Here is a 26,521-nt window from a genome sequence, read left to right as displayed (position 1 = left end):
ATTTGTCGATAATAAAATTGGAAATGTACTTAGCAACAGTTTTCGCGAGCCAGAGCACATTATTATCGTTTGTAGCACAGTGATAACATAAACGTACGAGTATGAGTTAGGTCAACACGGTCGGGTGGCAATAGTTACGAAACTAATAATGCTGAAAACGTAATGCAGATGCTTGCCCCCACTGCCTCCACTGTTATGTCTTCGGGAGCTAGACCACCCATTGGTAGTCCGATCGCGATGAGCGCCGCGCGGTGTTATACGGTTATGCCGGGCCCTAAGCCCTTGCCATTACTTGGTAACTCATGGCGTTTTGCTTTAGGGTGGAAGCCTTGGCGAACAACTGCTTTAGACATTACTTTGTGGACATTAAGAGCTTTAGCAGGCAAGGATGGAGCGGCAAAAGTTGCAAAACTTTTTGGACATCCGGATTTAGTGTTTCCATTCTGTGCTGAAGAGACTGCAAAGATATACCGGAGGGAGGATGCAATGCCACACAGGGCGGTAGCGCCATGTTTAAAACATTATAAACAGGAATTGAGAAAAGATTTTTTTGGCAGTGAACCTGGACTAATTGGAGTGTAAGTTAGAATGATTTAAGTGCACATATGCACATAAAATTGATTTTGCTTATCCTGTATTATCGTAACTATTTACTATTTCTTTTACAATTGCATCATTGTTCTAGACTCAAGAATGCCGATAGATATTTCCTTAAAGTTTTTTGATATCAATTCGCAGTTTATCTATGTTCTCAAATCTCCCTTATAAGGTAGACAGAGACAACTGAATATCGAATGGCCTTTAATCTTAGATATATCTTTTGCTATGTTCACTATCGTAATCTATTCTAAGCGTGCACAAAGATGCAGTAGAATTCTTACTTCTTTAAAAATATATTCGTGATTTCGAATGGACACTAAGAATCTAACGACTCTTATGACAAACATAATAATTATATCAGATGTTTAAAAAATTTATTTCAGCCATATAGGCCATTTCTTTCCTTATGGAATATTCTCGTGAGAAATTCCAATAAAAATCACAACAAGAAGTAAAATAAAATTAGATAATGGCTTGATGTTGGCTTTAACAGACATGGTGAACCGTGGTCGAGATTCAGATCAAAAGTGTCCAAGGCGTTAGCGGCACCAGAAGGGGCTCGAGCTGCGGTGCCCGCATTAGACATTGTAGCGGACGATTTTGTCAACAGGTACGATTGGACTTATCTTTATTAGCGTTAGAAGTATGTAATAAAGTTTTACAAACAAAATTTAAAATGTAAATTCATTATATGAACTTAAATTCGGTGGCCTATACGCATAGATAAACATTTACCAGTGACCTTTATATTGTTGTCTGCATAATTAATATATATCATGGTAACATACTGTATATGAGCTTACTCTTTACAGTCAATAAAACAATTTGCTTATAAATCATATTTTTACAGCATTTTCATATAATCGATCAAACGAAACCCAAAACCATTAAGGAAAATATAATACTACAGTTAGTATTAACATTTAACGTTTTCTGATAAATCGTAATTTCGGCTAAAACGTCGATTTAGTTTTAAGACTAATAAATAATTAAGATTATACGTAAAAATATTTAATTATTACCTAATAAATTAAATATTATTTTACCCAATTAAAATTCTACACAAAAATTTTGTGATACAAATAAAAAATACATTTCTAAGAAATTATTACAAATGCTTTTACTGGAAAAGCTATATAAAATATATATTTTACGTCAAGGCATTAAATATTGTCCTCACATATTCCACATAACTTCCCAACAAGATATTGTATTATGCGCTTATTAAAAACTTATGAAGTCATAAGGATTCGATTACGTACTGCTTAATAACACGAATATTGTAACGGTTAGCTGAACAAAACAGCTCAAGCGAAAATACATGTCTCAGAACAATTAACACATAACCTGATTGTTATTTTATGACAAAAAAAAAAAAGTAGATCAACAATTTTGCGGTATGCAAACTCAAGAATACACCGACAACTACTGTTTGCATCCACACTGTTCCTTTTGTAAGGAAATAACTGACAAATTCCACTAGCAAACTGCGAAGATCTCTCAGCAACTATCTACTGAATGATCTCGTGGTCCAACTGTTGAATCTCAGTTTAATGACCACATCCCGTTTGTAACAACGGCGTCTGCGCATTTGTTTTGAGCACCGTACACTGACTCATTGCAGGGAACAACAACTCATTCAATGAAAATCGTAGCGTTCCATTTGAGTGAATTTGACGCATAGACAAAACTTAATTAGGTTTTTGATAATTCTTAGACTTTGTAATTGACTATTGTTTAAAGTGATGACTCACATTACATTAGATACTGTTATTTGAATTTTATTTGCATTTTTATAGGATGGAGAATATCTTGGACGACAATCGCGAGCTACCTAAAGACTTTCTCACGGAGTTATACAAATGGGCTCTTGAATGTAAGTATAATCCATCAAGTGTCGCTACTTGCTTCTTTATACAGACATATCCGTCTGTAGATTAAAAAAGATAAAACATGAGTTAAATTAAAAATTAATGAAAGGTAGAGAAAATAACATCGCACAGATATGGAATGCAACAATAATTTACAGATTTAGATTATTGGTACCATACTCTGTATAGAATACAATCAGTACTTTACATCTATATAACTTATATCTAAGGGGATCAGTAATTTCTAATAGAATAAATAAGTAACAAAAAATAATACTAATTACCAAATCGAACTACCGTATCCAAAGTTGTGAGAAAGCAGACAACGAGGAATGAATTTAAGAGGGGAGAATACATGACACTTAAACCCCGAGCAAATTCAAATCCCTTTCTTAAATTGGATCAACTGTAAATCGACCCGGGATCTCACTTATGCAAGACTAACCACTACACAATGGAGATTGTTAAAAAAATAAAATCACTGGATTGTGTATATAGTTTATAACTTATTTGTTAATAAATATAATAAAATTGGTTTCTCCCATGCACGAATACTATGGATAAATACCGGGATTTCCCATGCATACAAACAACAAAGCAAACAAAATAACGGTTGTATTACTATTATTTATCAGTAATATACTCATAATCACCTATTTATAATTATTGTTTTTAGCGGTTGGAGTATGGGCATTGGGCACTAGACTAAGATGTTTAAGCGATAATGACGCTGAAGCTAAGGAAATCATCCGATGCATTCATGGTTTCTTTCATAGCGTTCCGGAATTGGAACTATCCGCTCCCATATGGCGAATTTATTCAACTCGGGCCTACGAAACCTATATTGAAGCATTAGATGCCTTCAGATCACTCTGTTTAAAAAGATTGACTGATAAAGGCATCTGTGCAGCAATAGCCAAGACGTCAGGTAAACAAGTTGCCACAATTTTGGCTTTGGACTTATTGTTGGTGGGCGTTGACACAACTGCGGCAGCTGCTGCCAGTACAATGTATATGTTAGCCAAAAATAAGAGAGCGCAGCAAAAGTTGCAAGAAGAATTGGACAATTATTTGCCAATGGACCGAACGCTGACTAGCAAAGACTTGGACAAGCTGCCGTACTTACGTGCTTGCATCAAGGAATCGTTACGGTAAAATATATTTATTTTGGTAATAATATTCATCTTGTTTACTGTCATATAAACTACTGTAAATTCTAATCCAATCGCCACCAAAAACCATTTATCTATTTAAATTACCAACTAAATGTTCAGTGATGAAAAACATTAATAAAAACCAAATTATTTGGATTGATGGCGCCAAGCCGACACCCTGGTACGTTGGGTTCTAATATGAGCATGTGAATATCACGTTCACAACAACGGTTAGAGTTGGTAAAGGGTTCTGACTACTTCATTAGTAATTATAAAAGTGAGAATATTTAACAATCTATAAAATCTTCGAATCAGTAACCATTTTTGCAATACATTTCGGATAACTACCGCTAATTAGCTACTTTATCTTCATATGAATGTTGGCGGTAGTTTCAGTGGATACTCCTAAACCCTCGACGTCGTTATCTCAGTATCTCACGGTGGCAGTTTGCATAATATTTACATTACAACGCTAATGTTACCCGAGCAGCAAACACGGTACGGATCTCGATACCTTCGTGCCCTGACATAACACCCGACTCATGTGATAACAACTCGTGTGGACATTGTATATCATATTTTTTCCCGACCACCCAAGAATATCTAATATTTATTGTATTTATACATTGATAGACAAATTTATACTTATTACTTATATACATTTCACTTCTAAATATATACATTTAACTTAAATTTTTATTTTATTTAAAAAAAAAAAAGAAATATTAACGTTGCAATCAAGTATGTGCTCGCGTTATTGGCCACTTATGATAAACGTCCCGGATGGTCCCAAAGCTGGTCGGATATTTTCGATAAAAATACACGCAAGTCAATGCGGTTATTTTTAAAATTAAAATTAGACAGCTATTTACGAAATTTTTAAATATAAAATTAACTAATAATCTTTAACAATTATAATAAACGATATTACAAAAATAATCTAGACTAAAATAACCACACATCGTTGTGAAAAAGTATCAAATAGTTCATGGTACTCAATTTCAGAATAATTAATTATTATACTCTACTATCTTTTGCTCGCAACTTCACACGCGTGGATTTCGGAAGTGGACAACCACTTCCGAACACTTATTAAAATGATATATGACATAATACAGTTTTTGCATAATGTCGGAAAAATAATACAGACAAAAATTTTAAAAAATATATCATTTTCAATTCTGTTGCGCTTATTAAGATCTCTCATAATATTTTTTCTTAAACATCTATGTACAGAGACCCCGTCAAATTACAATTTTATTAGTAAGATTTAACCATTATAAATGTACTTATAATACGCGAAATAATTTTCGTACTTTATTAAGACAATGTTATGAGTTTAAACAATATGAAGGAAAGATAGTATATATTTCCTTTTAGTTAAGATTGCCTAAATTGTAACTAAAATATGCCGCCAAATATATCCTAATGGCTTGTGGTTTTATTGATACTGTTATATGTAGATTATAAAATAATTAGCACATTCAACTGTTGCTGACAAAAACACTGTATGAAATTAATTAATCGTTGTTAAGAATCTAATTCAATTTGTATTTAATATATATATATATATATATATATATATATATATATATATATATATATATATATATATATATATATATATATATATATATATACTTACGCAGAATTCATTTTTTATAATGTCAAAATAATAATGTTAGTACGTTTTATGATTTTAGCACGTTCTCTATTAGTTATTGGTATTTCAATAAGATATTAGAAACTCATATTCAGATCATTTGAAATAAACTAAAATAGTGCTTTAGTGTTCGTCGCTGTATTCTCGACATTCATAAATATTTGAAGCAATCAATTCAAAAATATTAGGTCTATTTATTTTTATTATCAGTGCCACATTCTTTTTACACTGTTCGATCTATAAACTTATGAAATATACATATACAACAGCATGACTTTGAACTGTATTATGTATATTTAATTAATAACCTATACCAATGAATAAACATTTATTTTACGGGGTATGATAGTAGTAATTTGAATCGAATTAGAATCATTCCCAATCAAATATGAATGCTTGTTTAATATTTATAAAAGACAAGTTCAATCGTAACACTTGACATTTCAGTCATAATACATTCAGTAGTTAAAAATAAAAGAGGTATTTATATACGGTACCTCACCAAACGCCTCACTTAATATTTAATAATGAAGTAATAAACTGCTTGTTTTTTTTTTTGTAAGTTTGTATCGTATAGTTACCATGTAAGTTATCAGTAACTGAAGCTTTGCGGTGTAACATGAACAATGATGGTCAGTGTTGAATTACTCATTTACCGACCACCTGTGATTAATAATAATAGCGTTAGACAAACACGTCTCGTAAAACTGCAATGATACATAATATTTGTACGCGACTTTAGAAAGGAGTTTCCCAATTCGTCTATATTTTTTTTAATATGCATATCATCTATTGTAGAATAATTTGGGCAATTCTTTTTGCATTCCGGGGGTTACGCATAAATTTTGATACGATTGATTAAAATTTATAAATATTATTATCAAACACTTACATATATTTATAATAAGTTTACTATTGTAATCTTTTGGAGGAAACAATAAAGAGTTTCTATCTATCTAGATACACGTAGTTGCTGATGAAAATGTTACCATCAAAACTACACTGACACCTATTACACTAAAAAATTATGTGCCTGTATACTCTTGTGTCGGATAAGACTATAAAATACATATATAGATTCATAGTCGGTTAATCCGATCGTCATATCAATCTATGAATCTGCTGATACATTTTTAATATCCATTAAGAGTTTTGCAATATTCTATATAAAATTTAGGAATAGACCAATGAAATCGCTTTTCATTTCTATCGTATGTTTTTAACTTTAAAATGTATATGATATGAAATGTAATACATATACATATTTGACATTAATATACATATAATAATAATTTTATATTGGTAATTATTTAATATCGTTTACATAATGATAACGGCTTATAATGGTGACCCAAAAGATAAACTATCGACACCAAATTTCAGCAAATATGCCTAGTTGCTACATGCATAGTATACTGACATGTGTATATACGATAAGGCCGCCCATTGTTTTCTCAGTGTAATATTTTCTTGTAATTGTTTGTATTTATAATAAGTATACTATTGTAATCTTATGGAGGAAGCAATAAATCTATTTATCTATCTATACCTACAAATATAAATATGTATAATTTTTAATAGAATTAATACTTTCCATGGTCAATACAACTATAATTAAAATAAATATACACAATTTTACTATTTGACATGTAACTTCAAGATGTCATTTCACGTTACCATTTTCATAACGCATTGATTTTTTTTACAGAATAAAACCAGTAATATTAGGAAACGGACGCTGTATACAATCTGACGCAGTCATATCTGGCTACGAAGTTCCCAAGGGAGTACGTTCAAATGTTTATATTTTATATCAGAATTAAATTTATCATAAAATTTGGAGATAAACAAATATTACCGTGAATGTAGTTCCACAGTTTATGATATATATTTTGGAACATTTAATATACCGCTTAAAAAGTATGTTTTTTTTAATAATTTGTAATAATCGCTCATAGACATGAATAGTACCGATAATATATAATGATAAACATGGTAATTCGTATTTCACGTGATTTGATTCATCTATCTATGAAATAAATATAACTTTTATGTAAAATTTATTTCCTAAAAATAGACTATAAGCCAGAGATAGAATATATAAAAGTTGTCTGCATGGATATCTCAGTTCTACTCAAGTTTCTGCCTCCAAGCATGTGTTCTTATTTAAGCTCAGCTATTATGCTGAGCTCTAATTGAAGAGTGGAATATGACAATGAAATTACAAAATACGGAGGAGCAAACAAATAATTTAGTGTCAAAATATTTTGCAATGTCAATATTTTGCAATGTTTGCTGTTCATATCTATAGTAACGCTTTGTATAAGATGGCTTGAGAGCTTACTTGTGTTTCCAAGATGCAGAAAAATTATTCTCATTTGACACGCATGTTAATGAAATTGACAATAATATAATATACAGTATTTCTTTTGCAGTCTCATGTCGTATTTCCTCATTACATACTCTCAAATGAAGAGCGATATTTTCCATCCCCAAAAGAGTATGTACCAGAACGCTGGTTACGAGACGAAATTAAGAAGGAAAAGTTGCGCTGTCCTGTATCAGATTCAGAGAGACAAGAAACAACGGAATGCGCTACTGGTGTCGATGAGAACAAGGCGTTGATGGTGTGGCGTAAGCAGAAGGAAGTGGGGATTCATCCGTTCGCTTCACTTCCTTTTGGCTTTGGCCGAAGGATGTGTATAGGAAAAAGATTTGCTGAAGCTGAACTGCAATTATTATTAGCAAAGGTATTGTTATATTTTGTATTTTATTCTGTGCAAATAAAACTATATACATTCGACCTCTTCCAAACTGTTTTGGAGATTAGAGGCAAATGAAAAAAAAAAAAAAACATTTTCTAAATTGGCAATTGGCCTAGTCGAAAATCGAACAATACGAGGTCTGTCCGGAAAGTTCGTATAAAAGTGTTCTGGAATGCGAGAAAGAGGAGTGGGGAGGCCAGGTAAGCGCAGGACCCCTTCCTTATGTCCCTAACAATGCTTCAGTTCTGGTCTGACCGCCGTGCGGTGCGAACTGGCTTGTCACGCCATCTGTGAAGTTACCTCTTAACGAAACCCCGTCGGCATGGAGCCCGCTTCCGTTGAAGAGCAGCGCGTCGTAATCAAGTTTCTCTCGAAACTCGGCAAGAATGGCCGTGAAATTTTTGCCGATCTCAGAACAGTTTATGGGGATGATGCTGTGAAGGAACCAACCGTCCACAAGTGGCTAAAAAGATTCAGAGAGGGCCGAGAAAGCGTTCAAGATGACCCACGTTCAGGACGTCCTTCCACTTCACATTCCGACGAACACAGGCCAGACAGTTGATGGAAAATTCTACGTCGATGTGCTCAGACGCCTCAAAGCTCGTGTAGCACGAGTTCGTCCAGAATTGGCGCGAGAGGGGCGTTGGATTCTTCACCACGACAATGCCCCTGCCCACACCTCTCTTGTTGTCCGTGAGTTTTTGAGTAAAAATTCCATTACGGTGACCGAACACCCCCCTATTCGCCGGATTTGGCTTCTTGTTCCCAAAAACCAAATTGGTACTTCGGGGGCGGCATTTGGGGGACATAAATGAGATAAAAAAAGCTACGACGGGGCAGCTGAGAAACCTACAACCAGAGGACTTTCAAGGAGCCTTCTCACAGTGGAAACGGCGTTGGCACAAGTGCATTATGTCACAGGGGGAGTACTTTGAAGGGGATAAAATTGATTTACCTGAATAATTGTAAAATAAAATTTTTAAAAAACTTTTATACGTACTTTCCGGACAAACCTCGTACAATAAATCGATCGACTAATAGAACAAAAGATCTTGTTCTATTATAACTTTTCAAATAGCTTTTACTTAAATTACTTATACGCCAATATATATAGATAAAAATATGAACAGCAGACACTATTAAAAAAATGAGAACCGACAGGATTTGTTCACACCCGTATCTCTCAGCTATCCGGGTCGAGCGTGTTTCTGGTTTCACCACGGAAGCAAATCATCGGCAGTGACAATTTTGTCAGCCTCTTTTGAACTTTAAGCTTAACGTAAACGCTATCTACAGGGTAATTTTTTTGTGTGTCGGGCCTAGTCTATTGCAATCATAATTCTCGTTTCTTGCATCTCCAACTCTTTGGTTCGTGCGTAGGACGTAAACCTTCATGTTCAACGCATTAAAAAAATCTATATAAGGTTCAATACTATTGTGTTCAATAATAACACAATTATATTATTGTATTTCAGACATTCCATCGATACGAAGTGAAATGGCGGCATGGAGAGCTGACGTACAGCGTGACGCCAACCTACGTACCCAATGAACCCCTACAATTCACCCTTACGTTCAGACAACAGAAATCTTAATTATATAATTATATCGGCTGTTTACCAAAGAATTAAATTGACACGAATGTTTATGTACATTCAGAATTAATTACTGTGTATATACGCTCCGTTATTAAATAATTTTCGTGAACTAATAGGCAATAAATAGTACTATACAATTAATAAGAAAAACGTTTACATATGGACGAAAATAATATAATAATTGTGGCCAAAAATAAATGTAATCTAATCGTATGCGTATAAATAATCATTTTAAAAATATTCAATGTTAAAAGTAATGTTAAGCTTTTTATTATTGATCAATGACGAATACCCGCGACTTTGAATATTTTCTTTTCTACTTTATTATCTGTTCTATGATTTATTGTAAAATAATAAAGATCCAATGGTTTTACAGACATATCAAGTTTTTTTGAGAAAATACTATATAATAAATATTATGGTATGAGGCGCAGTTATTTGAAATATATATATATATATATATATATATATATATATATATATATTGAAATTATATGATCCATGTTTAATGTTCTATTCTTGTGTAGTAATCTCCATCTTCTATACATAGAACTACTAATTAACAATCTAACATATCTCGCCCTAAAAAAGGTTGCAAATGTACTCACTATTTGGCTGAATCGTTGAGCTGATACTCGTTGGAACGTCCAAAACATTCCTGGACCCCGGCGTCGGCCCAAAGTCTCTTCATTGCCGCTAGCAACTCCTCGCTGAAGGGCTCCGTATCCTCCATCCGTTGTATCACGTCGAACACCATCTTGCTATCAATCTGTAACAATATCAAGTAATACATTAATGATAAATTAATTAACACGAAATTGTGTATTCTTACTTCACAACATATAACATTTTGCTTCGCAAAGAAAAATGACAACTTTAATATTGATAAAATTAATATATAACCAACATGGGAGTAAATTGATTGCAATAAGAATTATCATTATAAAGTATTAGCGTAAACATAACAAAAAAAAAAAAAGTACGGGCGCATTTAAAACCTTAGAAAAGTTTAGAACTTTAGAAAGTCTCTTAAAAACAATACACATCGTCTTGTTTCTCATAGATAATCAAATTATATAACAATTTTTACAGTTTAACAGACAGAAAAATGGTGGTTGAAAGCCACAAAGGTTATAAAGAAATTACGGTTCGATTTTTTTAACGTACACAAAGCTTTTAAAGGTAAAAAAATCACTAAATTTACATCAAACGAGGTTTTATGTAACAATTTGAAGTAAATAAATAAGAGCTCTGTTATTATTACAATAACAAATGCATTGAACTAACACTGCAATATAAAATTTATTTTATTATAATTTTTAACTGGACTTTGTTCAAATAAGGGGTACATACATCGGTTCACTTTTTCTGACGCAAAACAAATGTGCTTGCATGACTGTGTTTTGATTTGAAGGGTGGGATACGGTGGGGAAACTACAGGGAGCGGTGAATAACACGTTAGTGTTCAGTTATGTCAAGGCATTCATTAGATATAGGCGCCAGTATATTTTGTGATGTCTTTGCCTACAATAATATAATAATATTGCCTAGGCCCACCGCCTCCTATCTAGACAATGCTTTCATTAAATAAATAATTGATCAAAATTCAAAATTCAAAAATCATTTATTCATGTAGGACATTTTAGCCGCTTATGAACGTCAAATTTTTACATTATAATTTTATATTTACCCTACCGTCCAGTTCGGTATATAGATCCAATTGAGAAGAACTGGCAAGAAACTCAATTGAATTACTTTTTTTTTTTTTTTTTTTTTTTTTATCATCATAAGATCAGTACATTGTTACTGTCAACAGCTAATATGTGATAGTTATGTCCAGCGCCCATTGTTCTTACTTCAAGTTTCATATCTAATATTGACTATATCCATTGGTAGAGTACAATAAAAAAAAATACGAGTCGAAAAATTGTTCGTTAAAACCACGCTTTGGACCATAGTTTGCGTTTGAACGACTTACCTACTGCCATATAGCTGTTTTATATATAGTTAATAATCGTAACTTAGTCTAAGTCACATGAATTTGTAAGCGATGCCGCTTTTCGTTTAAAATACGATGTTGTTCTTCAAAAAAGTAGTCTCAATTCGACTATATATTTGATCCTCTAATGTATATTACGCATTATTTTCACCGATTGTAAATAATTTTTTTTATTAATCTTTTTAAGCATGGTTTTAGGTTAATCAAAGAGAATTTGTTTAATAACTTTTTGCTTAATTAATATATTTTTTTATAATTAAACTTTTATAAAAAGTCACCTTTTTGCATCTTATGTAATATTTATATTCGCCAATAATAATTATTTCATTATTCGAAAAGGTTTTGTTTCGTACCCATTTTAGTAAATACTTTTCACTTTAATTATTTGTTTATTATTCTCTCTACGACTAAATTGTAGATTTTTTTGGATGGGTGAAAATGGTATGGTAACCCTGCCTGCGCTAACGGGATACGCTGGTGGAACACCAGTGAAGGGTAATAGATGAGAATGAAAACAGGACAGTTAGCCCATCATGATGAATTCATCAGGAATTAACTATGATAGTTTCCAGGGAGAACCGCGAGGAAGTCGACCTGGTTGGGTATATTGCTAGCAATGGGATTCTCAATCTCTATTACTAACAATTCCTTTCCTCCCTAAAGCGTAGGTTGCATACCTACCTGTAGATTATAGTTTCCTTCCCAGTACAGACTACAGTAGTATTGTAAAAGGGAATTGTTTCTAAGTAAACACCAAACACATATTATCCTATACGAACCGTAAAACATTATTACCGTAGCAATGCGGCATAAAATGTCATACAAAAATAAATAAGCCATATATCCTGCGCAGCTCTCGGTGGTTGCGGAGGTTTTCGTGAAATATGCTCTAATTATGACGGGTGGAAACTAGGGTCACCAGATGGTTGGAGAAAACCTGGACTTTTGTATCTGATCCCGTGTCCAGTAATTACACTTTATTGTCTTGATTTCAAAATAATTGCTCTAGTAATTTTTCATAAATTAAATGTGGTAAGTATTGTAATGAATAAACTGACATATGTAGCATAATGCCGTTTCTAATTTTTACATGTATACTTCTAAATCCATCGGACACTAATACATTTACTTAGGGGGGAAAGGGATTGTTAGTAATGGAAACTGAGAATCCCATTGCTAATAATATACCCAACCAGGTCGACCTCCTCGCGGTTCCCCCTGGAAACTATCATGATTAATTAATGATGAATTCATCATGATGGCCTAACTGGCCTGCTTTCATTCTCATCTATCACCCTTCACTGGTGCTCCGCCATCGTATCCCGTTAGCGCAGGCGAGGTTACCATACCATTTTCACCCATAAAAAAAAATACATTTACTTAAAACAAAGATGCTATTAGAAATTTTACCTAAATCGACAAGATGTTTATATTTAAAAATGGCCTGTCTATAGATTTCAAATTCTAAACCCTAGTATAGTTTCTTCGACATTGTAGGTATTGTTGTATATTTCCTCTCTATTTACCACATTGAGCAGACTGTGATGTAGCAGTCGTATTTTACATATACAACTCAGTGCTCACAGTGTCAGAGAATTTAATTTAGTTTCAATAGCATTTTTGTTTTCTTTAATTAACTGAGGTATAACGTACTAATTTAAATTAGGAAGTGATAAGCTTCTATTTGGCAACCCTAGCAACGCATGCGTGTAATGAGTGGAGCGCCACAGAGTCCCAGAGCACCGTCATTCACAACCCCACCTCCACTCACGTCCCACATCCTTCCTTATATTTAAATACGTTGCACATAATATGAATCTCGGGCAACACAGAGCAATGTTCTACAAAGAACATTTTTTCTTAAAGAATGGAAAAACGAAAAAAATAATTAAGAACCTTTCATAATAACTTAACACCTAGATGCGCAATTTTAGATATGGATAACTCAATTTTTCATTTTTTGATCCCATTAGCTTTTATGTTTTGTTTCCCTAAAAGAACACCCAAAAATACTAATTACTTTATTTCATCCGTGTAAATTGTCAAATCTTACTGTTCTACATACCACTATTATTGCAAATTTAATACATAGATACTTATTATGCTAGTTCCCGGGGGAAAGCCATCGTATTTTAAGTATTTTAGCTAATAGTCTTAACAAAATATTCCTGTAAACACGTATATGGTAGTTAACATGTAACATAAATTAATATTATAAAGAGGAAGGATTTGTAACGGTAAAATAAAAAAAATACTTTACCACCTTTAAATAAAATTTCACCTATAGGAAACTATATGGTCAGCTAATAACATGGATTGTATTTTATTAAAAGAAAAAATTAAGAAATGTACAAATGTAACGTATCTAAATGAACGTCACCCATTTCTTAAAAATTGTGTTAGAACACAACTTGTATCTGTTGATCGGCACCACACAGTACAAGGTCTGTATTTACATACATAAGAAAGGTTTTTATCTAGAAAAAAAAAGTTTTAGATCCTCTTAATTAATACTAACACTAGTTTTAAGTCTACGTTAAATAATATATAGTATTTATAAATCAAAAATTGCTTTTTATATTTTTTTGTGAATATAAAATTTGAAATACTAATTCACGTTGTATTATATATTTCACGGGAGAGAAACATGAAACACTATCATGCCCCTCGACAAGATAACAACCTGTAGGTATATGTTTTGAAAGGTTAGATTGACAGTGCCATTTACTGCAACGACGTACTGGCACTGGGGCCGCTGACTCACGTAGATAACGCGCCAAACGACACCTACATACATACTGCTAGCATGCAAATCCAATAAAATTACTAAATTTATGACTTTTTTATTCTAATCAATACATATTCAAAAATAATTATTAAAATCGGTTCAAAGTTCCAAAATGCAATTATTAAAAAAAAAATCAAGGTCAAGTGAATAACCAAATACCATCCATAGAACCATCCATATACATCCATAGAAGTTTCCCCAGAATGGGCTACGTATGGAAGGAAGCGTCCGGGTTGCGTTATGTATATAGTGTAGCACAGTCCAGGTTTATAAATTTTAAAAGCAGTATTCTAAATTCTTTTCAGCATTAATTAATAAAAAAAAAACTGAATGAAACGTGCCAGAGTTTAAAATATAAAGGCATATTTAAGTTTATTGTCCCGATTCGTTGTTGATTTTACAGATGGTAACCCTATAGACTAAATGAATCACTAATTGCGTCGACGTACCCTGGACAGTACTTGACAGTAGATATGATAACGCGTACTGACTAATCTTTTTACTGGGATAATAGATACATTTACTGCAGAGTCGATAAGAAAGCACGCTATATTTTTATTAACATAAAACTTGTTTTTGTGTAGTTTTACTTCAATCGTAATTTCGGTTCAATAATTTTTTTTTTCACTGCTGTTTTTTTTTTTTTTTTTTATAGAACTTAGAATGGCAAACAAGCTGACGGCCCACCTGATGGAAAGTGGTAACCGTCGCCTATAGACATGAGCAGTACCATGGACATAACAGAGTATACTGTTTCGCCCATGATACCCCCCATGCGTTGCCATTCCTGAGGACTCAGGTGTTATTCCTCTGTACCCAGTAAATTCACGCCATATCCCACCCTTCAAACCGAAACACAGCCATGCAAACACAACTGCTTCACGGTTGAAACACGAATGGGACAGAGGTACCCAAGCAATCGACTTTTGTACAAAGTCTCCCTCTGGTGGTGTGTGTGGTCCAGGCATAGAATAGGCCACCGTTTCCTTTCCCGTGGGTGTCGTAAGAGGCGACTAAGGCAGTTTAAGGATCGAGGGATGCAAAGCCTAACTGCGGTTGCCAATCCGCCTACCAAGCGTGGGGACTACTGGAAAACCCCCACTTAAGAGGAAGGCTTATGTTCCGCAGTGGATAAATCATTATTTCGTAATCTGTATTGCGAAATTGACTATGATAGTTTGTAAACTCTCAAAGATATTATTAGGCCAATTTAGATGAAATATGACGAAAACAAACAAAGAATAGATTTAGAATTTCTAATGTCATTATTGCAAGCTATAATGAGAAAAATTGAGTTTATCAATACAATATTTTGTACTCTGAAACAAAAGATATTCATAGGTAGCATCGAACCATGCAATAATCTGAAATGCACACTGCAGTCGAGACACAGTGGGCCACTTTCATGAATAACGAATACTTATTGATCCTCGTCGAACGGCCATTTCGTTGAATATACCAATTCCACGTAACGTCGAATGCAATTTCATAAACATTTCATACGATGTCTGCGTGAAAGCATTAATCGATTTGTTCGACACTATTTGTTAAATTTTATCACGTTATTGGGACACGATTGCCAACTTACCGAATACAAATTAATATTGATGAGGATAAAATCAATAATGCAATGTAGTTTTTTTTTATTATGTGTGACCCGGATAATTAGACATCGTATGTAAATTATAGATACGCTGTATAGCTGATTTCATACTTTCGAGACGATGATGCGGAACGTATTTCGAATGCTTATTTCTTCTATAAGTAACTTGGTAGCAACCAAATTTAGAAAGTTTTCGTCGACCAATTTCTTTCAGTTAAAGAGATTTATAAAATATAATGATTGCATTATGTGTTACTTACGTAAGGTACGTATTTAATTCGATCATTTTTACTCATAGTCCGTATATGACAAATGCACATAAATACGTATACACTCTGCAAATACACTTTTGAGAAATCATCGTTTTTTTTTCTTCTCTGTTCCTATAATAACTACATATGTTTGTGATTTAAAAGAATAATTTAAAAACTAAATATCATGAAAAAAATATAATGGGTGTAATTGAAAAAACAAGATTGAGCCTATAACAACAATAATTAGAATCTGGTTGCTCAGTATGAATGCTGCTTCTGCCACAACTACTTGCCATTGTTACAAAAGTTGACAGTAAACCCCATTTTACACTAAATCCTTTCAAAAGTACCATTTGTAAAATTGTTTTTGTCAGTTCTTTAACCTTGTTTCAATATTTTTAGGAAATCGATATTTAACCGAAACAAATTAACACTCAAGATATGAGTACATGCAATTGCCACGTCTATTTAAATCCATATCTGTAGCATTAACACAGAATGCACAAGCGGAAGTTGAAAGTACTTAGATGGAGTGTAATGCGGAGCGGTTGAGTGCAAGAGATCATTTTTAAAGACGACCGACATATTTATAGATTATGGCCTAGCCAACGCATAATACACGCGGTTTATCGTTTACGCAACGGTCGTACTTTCTTTAATATGATTCTCGTTTAATAGTTTGTAATAATTTGCTCACGTATAACTAATAGTTCCTAGATAGCAACCGATTTGATTTAAATACGTAAATTTATAAGAATATTAAACAGAAAAATCAGTTATCAGAATAAGTAACTACTAATCTTTAAATAAATAGGTATATCATTTAATTCATTCATTAATTGATTGATAATAACAATAACGATAACATTAATAATCAATAAAATCAATATTTAATACATTATCATATCACATCACATTAATCTTTTATTATTAATTTTACAAATCCCACCTGCTTCGGTTTTGATATACTTCCTTTACTTCGTCAATATTTATAAGACTTTTCTAAGGTCATCAATCCCAAACTTATTTGCTTTGGTTTTTCATTACCAATTTGTTTAATGCAGAAGCTCTTTAAATACTGCAGTTCTCTTTTAAATTCTTTTCTAACATTATAATTAGAAACTTTTTGACATTCTAAATCCATTGCATCTTGGATAGTATCCCTTTCCACGCAATTTTTTCGTATTGTAACTAGGTAAGGAATGCATTTCAAGGCACGTTATTTATCAACTTTTATTATACTTACTACAATAAAAAGGAGGGGATTTTAATTCAATTGTATTTTTTTTATCGTGTATTTTACGTAAATAAATTTCAATTCGGGTTCAAATTTTTAAAATTCTTATTGCAATCACGATTTGCTCTCGTGTTGGTCTTATATTAATAATGCAAATTATTTTCCATTTCTTTTGAATACCTAGTCACTTTACATGAATTACACATAGTACGCTTCATCTTTTATAGCCTGCTGATGAAACTATATTAGTCCATTAATGTCACGGCCTCATTACGAGACTCATATTGAACTCAGTTAGATATACAACATGAATCGTATTTGAGTTTGTATAAAATTACTATTTTAAACTCTTTGAATCATTCGATTCGATTTCACTAAGCGAATATTAGTAAAAATACTAGTAGGTAGTAACGAAGAAAATAAGAAATGAGTATAGTCCGTTTCAACAGAACATAATGAAAATGTAAACAAACGAATATTTGATGATCACGAGACCGTCTACTGATATTCCGTAATAGTTCAATTAAAAAATGATTTCTTAGTTTCGATTTATTTTTAATTTTACCTAGCCAGTATTTATGTGGTAATTTCAACAAAACTTGCTTACATTTCCATTAAGTATTATTGAAACAGATTATAATTACCTCTCGGTCCTTATTGCCATAAGTGATGCCAAGGTTCGGCATGGCGCGCAAGATAGCGACGAGCGACTGAATCGTGTTGCTGTACACCACCGGCCGGTACTGTTTGAAGTCTTCATTCGTGAAGCCACTTTCGTGGATAATTCTGTTGGTAACATTATATAATTAATATCATAATTAAACAAAATACTCTTTGGGGTCAGCAGTGGAAGTAGACAGACGATATCAATGTTTAAAATTTAATGTTATCGAAAGACAGTTATCAGTTACGATTATAAAACTGCATGCATATATAAACCTAAAATATGACGTTTACATTACATTACTAACAAATATGAAATGGTATATGATGATAGCCGTGTGGTCTCAGCATAGAATCATCCCTTCCTTTTCCGTATGTGTCGTAAGAGGCGACTAAGGGAGGGCGAGGGATGGGCAGCAGCGTCCCCTATTAAAATATTTCCAAAGCTTAACTGCGGTTGCCAATCCGCCTGCCAAGCATGGCAACCACTAGCAAAACCTCCAAGGAAGAGGCTTATATTCAGCAGTGGACAGCTAGTCTGATATGATGATGATGTCCGATCGGATCACTAATTAATAATAACCATAGATTAAAGAAGTCGTTTTAGTAGTTTTAGTAATACTGTTAAAGGGTATCTAATAATATGACAAATTGTCATGTAAAGAGGCAAACTAGTCTGTCTGTTGTTTCATGTAATCCGCCAGGATAATCTTCCCTAACGATCAAGTGCCAAAATAGTATTTCATAGATGTTTTTAATTCAATTAAATAATTTGCGTGTTATAATAGATTTATCTAACAATATCGTCACCTAACCTAGCCAGTTGATGTTATTTTAAACCAAACATAAAACATTAAAACGAATTGAGAAACTTCAAGAGGGAGATTCTCAATTAGTTTGTATTTTTTTATATTTGTTACCTCATAGCTCCGTCAGTTGTAAATCGAAGTCGTGAGACCACCTCAGTGGTATAAAAAAAAGCAAAAGAAGGATTATAGCAAAATGTGAAATAGTAGATGAGAAGTTACAATATATTCTGTAATAGTTATGGTTGCTGTTTATATCTATAGACGACGATTTCTGTCAGGTACGCTATCAATATATTTTCTATTCTAAGTTGATTAAATAAAAATATAACTGATAACGTGTAAATAATTAACCTCCATGATACAGCACACAGCGGGTCAGGAGGTTCTTAACTCCGAAACATCTTGGTCCTACCCCGCTGTTGGCGTAATTTGATAAAAAATATTTTATAATATAGCTCTGAAATTTTATAAACAGCTAGTTTTTACTCACACCTTCGTCCGCGTGACCGCATGTCTTTACTATTCTATGTCTTTACCTGTATAGCAAATTTCATATTGATTGGTTAAGCCTTTAAGGCGTCAAGAAGTCATAAATAAACAAATTCATTTTCACATTTTTAATATTAGTAAGGAATAAACTCTGTCTGTTCCTGTATGTGTAGACTTTATCATCTCTTGAAGCAACACTAAGAACTGCAAACAACTCGGGTCAATGTCAGTATAGTTAATTCATATGAAAAGTTAATTTAACTCTTATTCTTTATTATCTTTGCCCTTATTATGAAGACGAGTCGATTAGATTTTCTACATACATATTTCATTGTCTATTGTACTTTTTTACCTTTTTTCATTGACCTGGCTTCTAGACAAGAGACAAACAAAGCCATTTCTACATTATTTAAACTATCTACTGCACGCAGAAAGAATTCAATGCCAGACTTACTGTAACGTTTCTTTGTCATGGGTTGGTATGATAGATGGTGTGCCCTAACATAGAGGTTTGTTTCCGTTTATTCAAAAGGCCCTAGAATTATAATATAAATCAAGTACAATTTCAATTATCGGTATTCGCCAAGTCACTTTGAAACGGAATGAATCAGGTACCGATGATTCACCCTATCGACTTTTGTATGATTCATAGTGAAACCTCTTAGTGTAGGTAAATCTTATTTAATCGAAAAATAATCGTTTGCTCTGGGTCTGTACGTAAATGTAAGATCTTTTCCTTATATCTACTTATGGACTACACAGCCTTGCCATAAGCGCTTGTAGTAACATACAAATGAGAAAATTTGTAAATATGTTTGAATGTACTAAACCACACACAAGGGCTGAACGAATTTGGTAAAAAGAAAGGATTAACATAATATGATAATAGTACCTCACGCGGTTAAAATCTCTCTTAAAATATATGATTTTCTAATTAATAAGTTTCATGCCTACCATAAAAATCAATACCTTAAATGATAAAGCAAAAATCTTATATGACCTACGCACTATATGGCACAGGAATCAATTTTCATGTCGCCATTTTGTCGTGTCATATGCCAGAAGTTCAATGAACCGCGTACTGCAAGTCATCTAGCACCCGGAAGATGAACCCTTAATCACGTCAACATATTTTGTTATTTACTTCGATCTGCTATATATAACTGCTTCCGTATCTGGAATTATCAATCCAAAAATTTTTTCAATAAAAAGCAAAAAACAAAAGACTTGCATTATTTATGAAGAAATACATTAAAACACAACTTTAACAATTCAAGACAATTTCAATAGCTACCTACTTGTTACTCGCGTGTATAAAGAAAGACACACGCAAGCAAATTTAACAAATAAGCAAATTCTTCTAAACCGCACTTCCGAGTTGTCATATCCTGATGACTAATATAATTAAAGATCACAATGTGATCGTAAACTACTCCAACTGTCCTTGGCATCATCTATTTCATACGGCATTTCTCGTGCATTCATATCCGGGACGCGGGTGACGTCACCGACCATGGCCAGGCCATCCCACTCGAAGTCGATGAACGTTCATCTCGATCGACGGGCTAATCCGTTCTCCACGTACCGTAATACCAAGTTATCGTGATTTGTTGACATTAGTATGTATAATATAAACAACGTGATTAGATTAGAACAGAATTGACGGCCGCCTAAACGTAGCCGAAATAATGATTCTGATCTGATAGTAGGATAGAAACAAATTATTTTAATCCACATTTTCTATCCCTTTTTGTCTAAATTCATTACACAAATAAAAATAAAAAAGTTAATTACCGAAATCAAGTGGGCGTAGCCGAGCTGCAGTCTATTGAATATAACGTGTAGAATTAAACTAGCAGCTACAAGTTCATGAACATCCGTAAATATTAAAAGCTACGAGTGTCAATATAATAATAATATAAAAAACTATATTATTATGCCGCTACCAGGAATGCGTACGAGAGCACATGTTACAGGACTTTTTTATTACGATAATTACAATATCTTTTCCACAGGAATCGGCATTTTAATCCAACTAACAACCAATAACAGACGGCAAGTTCGATTTCTAACTGTTGACTTACTATTATTATATAATAAATCGAAAGTAAATATTTACTTTCGATTTAAAAACTGAACTACTGAATCGATGTTGATAAAATTTCTATGGGACAAGTCTGAAAAATAAAAAAAAAAGAATTTCCCAAATCGGATTATAAATGTCGGAGTTAGAAGGTAACAAACATAAAAAGATATACCTGAATTGAGAATATACTAAAAAATTGAAAAATGTCAATGTACCAAAGTAATTGTGACAAATGAACATCGCGTCATTTTTATGTACGCCATCGTTATTAACAGTTATTAACGACTTTGTGAGGTAGAATTAGTACTGTTTTAAGAACTATAATAGGTAAAACACAAAATAACTGCTAATTGCGTAGCCTTGACGTTGACAACGAAAGCAATTACGTCACTGAGCAGAACAGTATCAATAGTAAATGTGATAATGATAGCGTAGTTACGTAGCTGTAATTATATTTTTAAATCTTCGCTACAATGATAATAATTGTTTGCAAATGCAAAAGTATGTATTGCCATGTGTGTACCAAATGTGTATATTTTGGAGCGGATTCAGAAGACGCGTACTATAATGATGGTATTATTTACAATAGGCGCCGTTTGTCGTTTATTGAACCCTGCAACACCTGAAGTGGCTTTTAGCCAACTTTCAAAATCGATAAACTCGGACTCGAGAAAATTCTAAGGGGGTGATTTTAAAGCAATCGATAAAGGATAAAGTCAAAATATAAGTTAAAATAACTTGTAACTTGAATAATTTCAAGTTACAAGTTATTTTAACTTATATTTATAACGTTAAAATAATATAACGATACTTCGATTATTAAAATCTGATAGACGATTTAGGTTTTTGATGGTCGATGAGTTTGGAATGGTAACTCCATCTGCACCATTTGGTTTACACTGGCGATGTATTAATAGGGAATAATCGTTCTATTGTAACAAATTTTTTTGGAATTATCCACGATGGTCTCCAGGTAGAATGTGCAGTCTTCGCTACTGGCAATTCTCTCCGTCCATTTACGAGGTCTGTCCGGAAAGTTCGTATAAAAGTGTTCTGGAATGCGAGAAAGAGGAGTGGGGAGGCCAGGTAAGCGCAGGACCCCTTCCTTATGTCCCTAACAATGCTTCAGTTCTGGTCTGACCGCCGTGCGGTGCGAACTGGCTTGTCACGCCATCTGTGAAGTTACCTCTTAACGAAACCCCGTCGGCATGGAGCCCGCTTCCGTTGAAGAGCAGCGTGTCGTAATCAAGTTTCTCTCGAAACTCGGCAAGAATGGCCGTGAAATTTTTGCCGATCTAATTCGATAAGACATCCGGGGAACCACGAACAAAAAAATCAAGAAAATCCCGCTCAAATGTCAAGACAATGTTGATTGTTTTTTTCGATGTTCGGGGGATTGTCCATCAAGAATTCGTCCCTCCAGGCCAGACAGTTGATGGAAAATTCTACGTCGATGTGCTCAGACGCCTCAAAGCTCGTGTGGCACGAGTTCGTCCAGAATTGGCGCGAGAGGGGCGTTGGATTCTTCACCACGACAATGCCCCTGCCCACACCTCTCTTGTTGTCCGTGAGTTTTTGAGTAAAAATTCCATTACGGTGACCGAACACCCCCCCTATTCGCCGGATTTGGCCCCGTGTGACTTCTTCTTGTTCCCAAAAACCAAATTGGTACTTCGGAGGCGGCATTTGGGGGACATAAATGAGATAAAAAAAGCTACGACGGGGCAGCTGAGAAACCTACAACCAGAGGACTTTCAAGGAGCCTTCTCACAGTGGAAACGGCGTTGGCACAAGTGCATTATGTCACAGGGGGAGTACTTTGAAGGGGATAAAATTGATTTACCTGAATAATTGTAAAATAAAATTTTTAAAAAACTTTTATACGTACTTTCCGGACAAACCTCGTAAGTTAAATGTTGCGTCAAAATTGGCCAAAGATGCGGATTATACAAACATACATCAGAAAAAGATTACACTCTTTCCTTTTGCAGTCGGGTAATAACTACCACTGACGCTGTACAATATTCTTGTTCCAATAATTATATATAGGAATATATATATCTTTATTATCTCACTTATCAACATCAATAGAAACAATACTGAAATCAGATAAAGTAATCTCACACAACACATATGAAATATATGCTATTGTATAACTGATATCGAATATCAATATTACAGGTAAGTCTAAACATCATCGACTTTATCATAACAATTCAAAATGCTTGCTGACAAGCCATAGAGATACAATACACCAGATATGAATATGGTGACAAGTGAATTAACGTACTACTTACATTCTTAGTCGACTGTCATACATGAGACATCCACAGTCTTACCCTACTGGGTAATGTTATTACCCTCTTTATTTAACACTATAACAGTACAACTTCTTTTAACAGATAGGGCGTATTATACAAATCGCCTAAAATAGAATATAAGATCCATTATTAAGGACAAGTGAAATATGCATCTCGGGCACAATTATATTAAAATAGTTGATAGATTTTAATAACTGAGGTGATGTATTAGTTACGGAAGTGCTGTAGATTACGACGATAATACCAATACAATAGTAAGTGAAAATTGATAAAAACAGGTAAATCACTAAGACTAATAGGTGGACCGGATTGAATAAAATTTATACAATCTTAGTTACAGAATTACAAATGAAATTATCATAAAATGTTATTTTTAGCAAGTACTGCTGACGCAAATTTTCTTGAGTAATTTAAGTAATTGTGCTAAAAGCTGATAATGTTACTCTATAGCCCTTGCTACACGAGTACACGCACATTTGCGCATGTACGGACGTCATATGTTTATGTAGTAATGACAGCCATAGATCACGCTGTTTCTGTATGAAGGTTCCAGGATATGGTACAAGTACAAAAATAATTATTGCAGCTATGTACTGTGAAAAACTTGGAAATAAGTAACTAACAATAGATCAAAACATGCAATGTTCTGTATTAATACTTACTTCATTTGTTTGACTATAGTACTCTTGCCCGATTCACCGGCACCTGTAACAAATTATACTATTAGTACTAAATATATAGTAAAACATATAAACATCACTAAGCCTAACTGCGATTACCAATCCGCCTGCCAAGCGTGGCAACTACTGGCAAAACCCTCCAATAGGGGGAGGCTTGTGTTCAGCAGTGGACAGTTAACCGTTGATATGATGATGATGATATATATTTGGACCTCTTCTTATGAGGCCCTCCTCATAAGAGGAGGTCCAAATATATATTAGTGTTCAGTAGTAAAGGTATCAATGAATTAACCTAATGAAAAGTGGTCGCCTACAGCCATGAGCAGCAAGTTATAGACTTCACAGAATATACAGTGAAGCTTATGAATGTACTTAAGTTGACATTCCTGAGAACTAATGTGTTTTCCTCCTACCTCCTTGATTAATATCTGTGGAACAGATAGACATCTCTTAGATGCATACAAAGTCTCCTTCTAGTAAGATTCTATTTTAAATGTGTAGCCACATATATTAAACGTATTTACTACTCATATATTAGTATAGACATTTTGTTCATTTGAAGCAGCAATAATCAGAAACAGACTTTCCCTCAACCGCGGCAATAAAACACGTAATGACATAAAAACAGTTAATTACAGATCGAATGTAAACTGTTACTATTCACACATTGCTAGTCTAGTTGGTCGAATAAAAATAGGTTGGAAAAAATATATATAAATGGGAGAGATGTGAAATGGATACGGAAGTGAAACTAAATAAAAACTTTTAAAATAACGTTATCGTATTCGAGTTGTAGACATGAAATGGGTGGGCGTTGAAAATGAACCCTGTCTAATACAGGTCCAACTAACGTGACCTCAGTCGTCTCTAATTGCCAGGCCAGCGCGAATGGCCGATCCCTGACCTCCTGATACAGATATCACCTACGCAGGCAACTGAACTAACTGATTTAATTATACTTATTGCAACATTCATTCACTCACAACGAGAAACAATGAATGACAAATAATATATACTTAGAATACGAGAATATTAACTGTAAATTATCAACTATTCGGTCTAGACGCTGTTGAGTCCAAATTCATTATTTTTTATTTCCCTAAGAACCTAAATCAAGCAATTATGGACATTAAAAAAGCCAAATCAGCCCAGCCATGCTCAAATTATGCATGTAACAATAGTCTTTTATACTTATTTATATAGGAGTAATGAATTTGTTAAAGATCTCGATGAAAAAATTGAAAATGATAATCTAATATAGTAAATGTAAATATTGTTAAAATATAATAATCTTCCAAACAAGTTTGTTACTCAATCATACTTAAAAGGCTGAAGGGATTTATATAAAATTTAGTATGGAGATCCTATCTCTAAGATTACACATAATATATAATATATTACATAGTATATATATATCTTATTATTTTAACCACCATTCACAAAAGAAAAGACACGAAAAACAGCTAGTAATATAATGTCATAAGTCAGACGTAGTAGTCTCCGGAACAAAGTTCACACGAAAGATGGATGCATTCGTAAAAACTTTCACCATAAAAGTAGATGATTATCGCGTGACAAAAATCTATTCCCACCGACATCTGACACATAATATACGTTTTAAAATACTTAAAATAAACAGGGTTGTCCAATACAGACATGAACTTTGGAACTGAAGTTTTGAAGTTACTACGCTACCATGCAATGGAAACAGAGATTTAGTGGCTTGCAAATATTAATAATTTTGTTGGTAGATAGACTTATAGGTATTTTTTTCGAAAATTAGAGCTTATTGCTGCTCGAGTATTTGCATCCACTGGTTTTTATAATCTTTATGTATATGAAAAATCATGTATATAAAAAAGTAGTAATGTTTTTAAGAAACTTCTATAAGGTTCATCTTTTACAATCGATAGGGTTTACTCTAATATTTTTTTTTCACAA

At 33.4% G+C, this 26,521-nt stretch overlaps 2 protein-coding genes across 3 annotated transcripts in view; one reads left to right on the top strand and one right to left on the bottom strand.

The window, feature by feature from the left end:
• The window catches only part of LOC113521918 (guanine nucleotide-binding protein G(o) subunit alpha), a 58,401-nt gene that overhangs the window by 17,102 nt on the left and 14,778 nt on the right, over positions 1-26,521 (bottom strand). For both annotated transcript variants that reach the window (XM_031910022.2, XM_026907585.3), the window contains exons 2-4: positions 24,563-24,605; positions 18,177-18,318; positions 10,260-10,420 (exon numbers count right to left, since the gene is read on the bottom strand). In XM_031910022.2, coding sequence (XP_031765882.2) covers positions 10,260-10,420; positions 18,177-18,318; positions 24,563-24,605 — 346 coding nt within the window. The remainder of the gene's footprint in view (positions 1-10,259; positions 10,421-18,176; positions 18,319-24,562; positions 24,606-26,521) is intronic.
• LOC128201780 (probable cytochrome P450 49a1) lies at positions 169-10,054 on the top strand. The gene is made up of 7 exons (XM_052899714.1): positions 169-578; positions 1,094-1,210; positions 2,400-2,476; positions 3,148-3,622; positions 6,997-7,075; positions 7,724-8,038; positions 9,529-10,054. Exons 1-7 carry the CDS (start codon positions 169-171, stop codon positions 9,646-9,648), a joined length of 1,593 nt encoding a protein of 530 aa, XP_052755674.1. The 3' UTR covers positions 9,649-10,054.

This window comes from Galleria mellonella, unplaced genomic scaffold (assembly GCF_026898425.1).
Source record: "Galleria mellonella isolate WM207_F2 unplaced genomic scaffold, CSIRO_AGI_GalMel_v1 utg63, whole genome shotgun sequence".
Classification (NCBI taxonomy): Eukaryota; Metazoa; Arthropoda; class Insecta; order Lepidoptera; family Pyralidae; genus Galleria; species Galleria mellonella.
This window is presented reverse-complemented; position numbering and strand designations above follow the sequence as displayed.